The sequence below is a fragment of the Montipora capricornis genome, chromosome 7 (assembly GCF_036669925.1).
Source record: "Montipora capricornis isolate CH-2021 chromosome 7, ASM3666992v2, whole genome shotgun sequence".
Classification (NCBI taxonomy): Eukaryota; Metazoa; Cnidaria; class Anthozoa; order Scleractinia; family Acroporidae; genus Montipora; species Montipora capricornis.
Window position 1 is genome coordinate 34966775 of NC_090889.1, and position 8432 is coordinate 34975206.

Sequence of the window (8432 nt, forward strand, 5' to 3'; positions counted from 1 at the left end):
TAACTTCTGGTTGCCGCCTGCGTCCAAAAACGTAGCGCGCTTAAGCTACCTAGTAACACGATGACAACGACGACGACGACGTCGACGAAGGTGATGACGAAGGCGAAGGCGAAGGCAAAGACGGAGACGACGATGAAGGCGATGACGAAAGGCGAAGTCGAAGTCCGTGACGACGACGAAGGCGAAGGCGAAGGCGAAGACGACGACGACGACGAAGGCGAAGGCGAAGGCGAAGGCGAAGGCGAAGGCGAAGGCGAAGGCGAAGGCGAAGGCGAAGGCGAAGGCGAAGGCGAAGGCGAAGGCGAAGGCAAAGGCGAAGACGAAGAAAAAGACGATGAAAATAATTTCCTGTGGATTATATCACAGGAGCTTTGGTTTCCAGATATATTTATTTCAGTAATCCAGAGCAAATTTCACAGCACTGTAAGTCGCTCCACAACTATTAAAGGATCTATTTCCTTGAGCTCTGTAAGCACAATCAATGGAGATGTAACAGATGGCTGGTGGTGATTATTCGAAGTAGCTGCTCTTCCGTTGTGGGGTTTCGGTGGACACATGGGAACAAGATTGGTGACGTCTTCCCGACCGAGAGAGCATGAGATTGGCTTACAGAGAGCTCCAAAAAATAACAAGAAGGTACCACACATCATCGGACCAGCGGCTAAATAAAACACAGGTTTAAACGTTTTCAGGGAATCGTACATGAAACCTGGGTATTAAAAATTGAAGAAACACGTGTTAACTTTTTTCATCATTGTAAATAGTTTCATACCAGGCCTCAGTTGTTCAAAGCCGCATAAATTTCAAGCCTGTATGCTTTTGGGTTAGCCATATATTTATTACACAAAGCATAGTTATCATTTCGTCCCCAGGCACCAAGCATTTCATCCCCATTTCATGTAAAAGGCTGCAAAAATTTCACACTGGTCTGAGTTCGTCCCGGTCTCATGTAAACAGCCCCTAAGTAAAGGCGTGTTACAAAACCTTTGTCAATGTTTCACGCAAACTGTATAGTTTTCACTCTGGACAGCTACTTATCAAATCGATAAAGTTATCCAGTGTTTGAATATGTCGGGGCATAATAATAAACGAAATAGAAAAATAAATTTTCAAGGGGCCATTTCCGAGTTGCTGTTTGTCTCGGTTTCGAAGTGAGTCTTGGTGCTCAACTATTGTAAGGGACATGAGCTTGATTTGCACAAGAATACGCAACTCATTTCCATTTGAATGGTTGTGCACCAGAACTCGCTTTGAAACTGAGGCATGCAGCAACTCGGAAATGGGCCTATTGACGAGAGCTCAGTAACAGAGTGACTTTGATATGATCTTGAAAAATAAACGTAAAAGCAGACCGTAAACAAAAATACAAAACAGTTACACTTTTTCATTGGCTTAGCGAACGCGGACGCAAACAGCGTCATCTCTCCATGGAACTTTTTGGAAAGCGATCGACATTTCGTTTTAACGTCATTTAAAATGCAGTAACGTGATTGGGCAATTGAACTGTTCACTGCCAATATTAGGAGCTTCCTTAGCAGAAATAAGGAGAAGCTTTGTTTTAATCTTGCCAAACATTGGTCCGTGAAACAGATTACGAACACTTTTTTCGAGGTCATACGAAAGTCGCTCTATACAAAAAGCCGTATATTTGAACAAGAGAAAATGAGGGGACAGAGAAGGAGGCTCCCGGTCCAGCCCTTGGGATATGTCATGTCCACGAAAGTTATTTTTAGACGAGCGGAAGTCTTCCGAGACGTCCGCATGCAGGCCAACCTTGGTCCGATGTTTGAAAGAAAATATATATTCATCAGCCTTCCAACGTGCGCCATCGTTTTCTCTTTTCACTAAGAACCTGAGAGCGAGGCAAGACGGCATGCGGACGTCTCAGAAGACAGACTTCCGCTAGAACAAAGACTTCCGCTCGTCTAAAAATAACTTTCGTGGACATAACATATCCCGGCCAACGCCTTGAGCCTCCCTCTCTGTCCCCTCATTTTCTCTTGATTTGAACTGCGGAGAGGATCAAGTTAACTCGTAGATAATCCCAGTTATAAACGTCACAGTACTTCAACAGTAAAGAAAGAAAAGCCTGAAACAGACCACCCTGCGAGCAGAGGCTCTGCCTGAATCGCGTCAACTCTTTGAAGCTGCCGCAGCCCGAACTTCTGGACTAGTCAATCTTGTTTTCTCTCGTCAAACCGTTTTTTCCAGTACGAGGGTCCGTTTAGTGGTTATAATTGAGCCCGCTGTACCATGAAAAACTAAGATGGCGGCGAGATCTGGCATATTAGGCTTGGGTTCGAGACTGTATCCTGGCAACATGCAGCGCATATTCAATAAAGATCTTACTCGATTCATGCAGAGCCTTTCTCGAAAACGCCAAAATCGCTCAAGCAAAAGAAAGGCTCTGCTAGAAGGGTGGAAACAGACTTGAACGGGATATGAATTATTCCCCATACCCTCATGGATGACAATGTACTCCTTGTTTTAATTCTATCCACAGAGCCAAAAATCCCAATAGGTAATTTTCACGATGGCGTCCGTGTGACTACAACAACCAGAATTCAGTTTGTTTTTCTTTTCTTCTTTAAATTTTGTATTCCCTGCGGTATAAAAATAACAAACAGCTCTAATTAGCACCAGACAAGCAAAACCTGTCGGAAACTGGTACTTGAAGTCAAATGGCGCCATCATGCAAATGTCCCATTTAATCTAATCCATTTTTGCTTCCGAGCAGTGTGAATGGACCAGAAGGGAACATATATGAACCGTTCGACCTAGCCCACTCAAAGGACGGCCACAGCAACGGGAATAGACCATTTTCGAATTCTCACGGCTGGACTGGATCTAGCATGGAATGGAGGCTAATGCGGGCAAATCTTTTCAAATGCAAATTAATTTGCCCGCATTAGCCTCCATTTCATGCTAGATCCAGTCCAACCGTTAGAATACGAAACTGGCCTATTCCAACCCCTACTCTTCCAGAGCAATGTGTGGGTTTCTTTAATGCCTCACGTTGGGACAGGATCAGAGAAAACTTGAAAGTCAAACCATTTGCAGTTATCATATGACCAAGGCAGTAGTTTCTCCTCAGTTATTTGAAGGGCCTGAGTGTTGCCTGGTTGGAGCCCGCGCAAACATATGGTTTTTAATAACCAGCTGGTTCGAGCGAGTGCTCGCATTAAGTTGTTAGTAATTAACGTACCTGCTGCTGGTGGACCCAATAAATAAGTAAATGATTGACAGAAGAACAGTATACTCCACGCAGAGGAAATTTTATGCACACCGACGATGTCTAAAGTCACAATTGACATTAACCCAATGTAAGAACCATCCAAAATTCCTATCACCACAACATACAGAACCAAACCCCAGTATGAGTTTGCGAAAGGACACAGAACAGAGGCTAATCCAGATAAGAACATACATGTTTGGTAAATGTGAATGTTTTTGAAACTGCAGACGTCCGAGATACGCCCGAACAGTAGACGACCGACCGCCGACGAAATCCCGAGGTAGGAAATGAGCCAGGTGCTTTTGGATAACGATATACCCAAATCTTCGGAATATCGAACCTAGTGGGAAAGAATGAGGACGTTGAGATAAACGAAAAAAATCAGATCGTGAATCTGTTGTTGTTGTTGTTGTTGTTTTTGTTTTTGTCTTCCAATGACTTAAAATAGGCAGTAAATTCATCCCAGAAGCTCTTTGCTCAAATTGACTTCACTCAACCTCGTTTCCAGGACGGGCACTGAGAACGAGGTCAGAAGTTACCGCAGGTCGGTGAGCTAAAAATACTCAAGTGAGGTCGTGTGGAAAACGGTGAAGTAAGTAGTATGCTAAGGAATGCAAAATTTGTATTTTAACAGTGAAAAATGGTACAAGGAGCAAATTGACCTACCAAGAAGAAATGTGGTATGTAATAACCAAATCCGGCCACAGTCGTTGCAATGGTCCACAGAACAAATGCCTTATTCTTCAAGACAGATAAGTCAAAACACTGATTTGTCTCTGGACGAATTTGAACTGGGCTCGGTTTAACCGTCTTATAAACAAAGCCCGTAAAAGTAATCATTATGCCACCGAGTCCCATAATACGAAATGTCGTTCGCCAGCCAAAGTTTTCAACAAGAACTTGCAGTGTCGGGGCTAAGACTAACGTTCCAAAGCTACTCCCAGATGCAACAATTCCAGTGGCAAGAGAAAGATGTTTGTCAAAATAATCCGCGGAAACAATCAAAACCATTGTTGCGCAAAGACTGGTGCCAATTCCCAAGAGAAGGCCATAACTAATGTAGAGGAAGAGGAGACTAGGCGCGTAGGAACTGAGGAAGAGTCCAATACTCATAACCAGTCCTCCAGCGATGGTGACAACCCGAACGCCATATCTACCGGCGAGAGAACTGGTGACCGGGCTGAAGAGGAAGAGAAGGTTGATGGAAATTGAACCGATCCAAGCTGTAAAAGAATACGTTAAATGGCGTTTGTGAAATGTGCATTTACCAGGCTCTGAGAGACCGGTATGCGGCATTGATTATTAGTTGATTATTTAAACTAGGTTGGTTTAGAGTCAATCACCCAAGAGTAGGATTTATCCAATTTGGCCCAGTCCCCATCAGCGTCGGGAAAGTGTGTATTTCTAAACCAACTTTTGCGGGAAAATTAACAATAGACCAAATCAGCTATTTTCGTGTTTGTACCCATTTCAAACCATTTGGGAATAAAACGTTTTGTTCCAGGCATTTTCGTATCATTTAAATGTGAATACCACATTAGGGCCGATTTACACGACACGATTTTGTCGCATGCGACAAGCTCACGACAGGCCTACGACATGACTTACGATTGTCGCAGCGTTTTAAAACATGTACACAACAATCGTAAATCATCTCGTGGGCCTGTCGCAAGCCGTTGTCGCACCGTGTAAATCGGCCCTTAGAGCCCGGGAAAACGGCTTCGACATTTTTGTCAACATCCTACGTTGACTGCTGGGGTGGGCAAAAGGTTCAACACATCATCATTTGTTCACAAAGCATCAGGAAAGACCTGGTATTTAGTCCCAGGCTGAAGCCGTGGTTGTTACTACGGCTACGGACTTGTTACCATGGATACGGACATGGATACGACATTGAGAGACCGAACATACTCAACAATAGACCTTATTCCCAAATGGCCGTCATTTTAATATTCTTTTGTTTTTATTCAAATTTAGCCCTTGATGTCTCTTTCTTGAGCTAAAAATTCAAAAGAATATTTTGCCTCGAACGAGGCATCAAGGTCTAATTTGAATTAAAACTAAAGAATATCTAAATGGCGGTCATTTTGGAATAAGGTGTTTGTTGAAGAAAGGGGGCAAAGCATCACGAGAGACCTGGTATTCAGTCCCAGGCTGCAGCCGTGGTTGCGGACTTGTTACCATGGATACGGACATAGATGCGGCAACGAGAGACCGAACATACTCAGCAATGTTGAAGGAAGGGGCAATACGGCATCAACTTCATTCAACGCTCGCGATAACAAACGAGATGCTGAATGATTGTTGAAGCAAAGTTTAAACACATTTAAGCTCATTCAATATCGATCCAACTTCGATTCAACATGTTTCAACACAGTTGAAAGGGAGTGGGGGGGGGGGGGGGGCGGGGGACGGTTTCGACGTCGCTTTTCAACAAAATCGAACTGATATTGAAGACGTTTTCCCAGGCCTTCATAATACAAACACAACACAAAAAGATTCTTCACCCTGCATGGCCTGGGAGATTTGAATTGTGTACATCATTGAGTTAGCGGATTTGACGTATTGTTGGTTTTCACTCACGTGATCAACAGCCGTTTTTCAACGAAAACAAAAGCAAACTTTTGCATGATAATAGAGTTAAATTCCCGGAGGATTTGGTCGGGGCTCCAACATGGCCGCCATTTCTTTGTTTAGGGGCTCAAACATGGCCGCCGTGACGTCATGTGAAAACCGAGAATTGTTTATTTTTGCGCAAAACTTGGTTTGAAAATAGACACATTTGACGCCGATAGGGACAAGCCTGATAACAGATTGTCAGTAAGTCTTGGGTAATGGACTCTTAGTATGTTGGTAATTTCTTTAGTTTCGTATAACGCACTGAAACGTACTGTCCTTGGTGAAAAATTTAGAAATCTGGCGCCAATTCATTCGCAGCCAATCACTGAGCGGCAAAATCAAAACAATTGCGATTTTCGCGCGGTTATTTACAGGCTGTGTGCATTCGCTTCGCATTTTGATTGGTTCAACGCGATTTGCTTAAGTAATAAACTCGCTTTTGGTTTTACAGTGATTGGTTGAAAGGTGATTTTCTCGTTATATTTCTTTAACCATGACTAATTTTGACACCTTTCACTCGGACTCAGTGGCCAAGGAACAGAGATTGAATTGAAAGAATTCGAAAATACCTTTTTGACTCGCTTCGTTTTTTGGTTATCATGTGAAAAGGACAAAATGAAGAGAAAAATCCACGTAATTGTGACTTTTTTTGCTCCTCCACAAACATAATTTTGGTAAAAAAGATCGCTATTTGTTCGTCAGAGATTGGTTTCCTTGAACTGAAAATTAGTATAATAAAGGAGTTAAGCATTGTTTTCGACAAAAGAAGCGAATGTCTCGTGCGATTCAGATATTGCATGACCAAAGCAATCGTGATGTCACTTCTTTGCATTGTAAATATTTTATAACTAGAACTCGAGCGGTTCGCCGAAAGCAACTTATATTTTTTAAAACACATTTAATCTTTTCTCCGACCATTAATCTAAGTTTTTCACTCGCTGATGACGACATATCACGTTTAAATAAATTTAAGCCCTATATCATGACTTATAATTGCTTTCCTCGCTCAAAGACACTTTCGCTGATGGACCGACAAAAAACATTGAGTGATATCCAAAATACCTATTTTTTTTTTTTTTGTATTACGCAATAATGAAATAAGTAAATTCGACATTGTGCTGAAAGCTCTAGGAAAGATTACAGAGAACCATAAGATAATAAGCTCTCTCGTTATATATGATTCACCGCAAACTTTACAATACATACAGTACTAAATTTACATATAGGAAAGGGACGAAACCGTCGAGCAAATATAATTCTATAATGTCGGAGAAATACATCGCTTTCATTTCTCAAATCGATCTTTTAAAAGGAAATTTTCTGTAATTGAAATTACCTTTCCAGAAATGAAACGGTTAACTACCAGGATAATTTTCGACATGATTTTGTTTTTTATGCTTAATAAGAAAAGACGCGATGTCTTCCTAAAATACATCGATTTGTGTATACCAACGAGGTGTCTAAGAAATTGCTAGACTCATCGTTGAATCACTTTCAAACGCGGATTCATCTGCAGAATGCAACTGGGCACATGTAAGATTGAACTTCAACTGACTTACCGGTGCTTGCTTTTCTAGCATTAAAATGGTCGAGTAGGACAACGAGAAGAACACCAAACGACGTATGAATACCGAAGACCAAAAACATGACAATGAAGGAGCCAGCACATACGGCCCAAGCCCAGCCACGATCTTTCTGAGGGCTATAAAGCTTTGGTCGCTGTCTGTGAGCGTAGTTAATCAAAATATTACTCCCTCCAACAGGAATCGATGTAAGATTCTCGACGTTCATTGAAGAGAGAGATCGCGTTGCCCTTAAGTTTGTCATGTCAAGATTTTCTCGCCACTTTCAAAGTGACACGAATTGCAAATGAAATAATCCCCACCGATTCGCGAAAAAGAAGCTAGGAATGGCGACTGTTAAGAAATGCGTTGCAAGTTCTTAAAGATTAATTATCATTAATTAAAATCCAATTTCAAGCAAAATACAAGATTTTCCGGAACGTCTAAGGTCAAGATGAACTAGAACTGCAGAACGCCTTGGAGCTTCGTGAGTCAGAAAACGTAGCTAATACAATGACCCATCTACGGTTTTCGAGCCCTTTAACAAGCACATTATGTCCATCAATAAGTCCCCGTTCCTTCCGTGATCGATATACTTGCAAACATTCCAAAAGTTAGCTCATTTGAAGAGCAAATATTCAGCCTGATATTAGCGGGATTCTTCTTGTCCCTCTTTGGCCAATAAATAGCGATTGGGGGTACCTGTCAGACAATTTAAAAACAAATGATGACGCAAAAACAGGTTCAGCGTATACCTAAATTCGAGAACGTGTGAGGCACTGAGGATAGCTTTTCCCAAAAATAATTGTGGGTCAATTTATACTACACAAAAAAAAGAACTGGACCCATATACAGTTGCCTTGTTTCTTTCTTTTGCGCATCCGCTAAGAGTCTTTTCGAGCTGTGAGCTTCGGGGAAAGATACTTAAGGCTAAAATAACAAGTGTAAACAGTAAACCAATAACGGGTTTTAATTAATTTAAGGCCATTTTTATTATTAGCCAAAACTATCTAATT

The 8432-nt window shown here is 41.8% G+C and overlaps 1 protein-coding gene across 2 annotated transcripts; it reads right to left on the reverse strand.

Moving 5' to 3' along the window:
- Positions 1–359: 359 nt before the first annotated feature.
- Positions 360–8074, reverse strand: LOC138057874 (monocarboxylate transporter 10-like). Of its 2 annotated transcripts, none has more exons than XM_068903781.1 (4): positions 7414–8074; positions 3902–4458; positions 3206–3575; positions 360–661 (listed from the first exon to the last, which is right to left on the reverse strand). In XM_068903781.1, the coding sequence occupies exons 1-4, from the start codon at positions 7679–7681 to the stop codon at positions 414–416; spliced, it is 1443 nt and encodes a 480-aa protein (XP_068759882.1). In that variant the 5' UTR covers positions 7682–8074; the 3' UTR covers positions 360–413. The 2 variants fall into 2 exon arrangements, with proteins under 2 accessions (XP_068759882.1, XP_068759881.1); XM_068903780.1 differs by having other exon boundaries at positions 360–709.
- Positions 8075–8432: the final 358 nt, after the last annotated feature.

Excerpts from the sequence above, each read along its gene's own strand:
- LOC138057874 (XM_068903780.1), bottom strand. The coding sequence starts at position 7,681 with ATGACAAACTTAAGGGCAACGCGATCTCTCTCTTCAATGAACGTCGAG. Across the intron at positions 4,459-7,413 it reads TGCTAGAAAAGCAAGCACCG|CTTGGATCGGTTCAATTTCC; the intron begins GTAAGTCAGTTG and ends ATTCTTTTACAG. Across the intron at positions 710-3,205 it reads ATTGGGTCCACCAGCAGCAG|GTTTCATGTACGATTCCCTG; the intron begins GTACGTTAATTA and ends TTTAATACCCAG.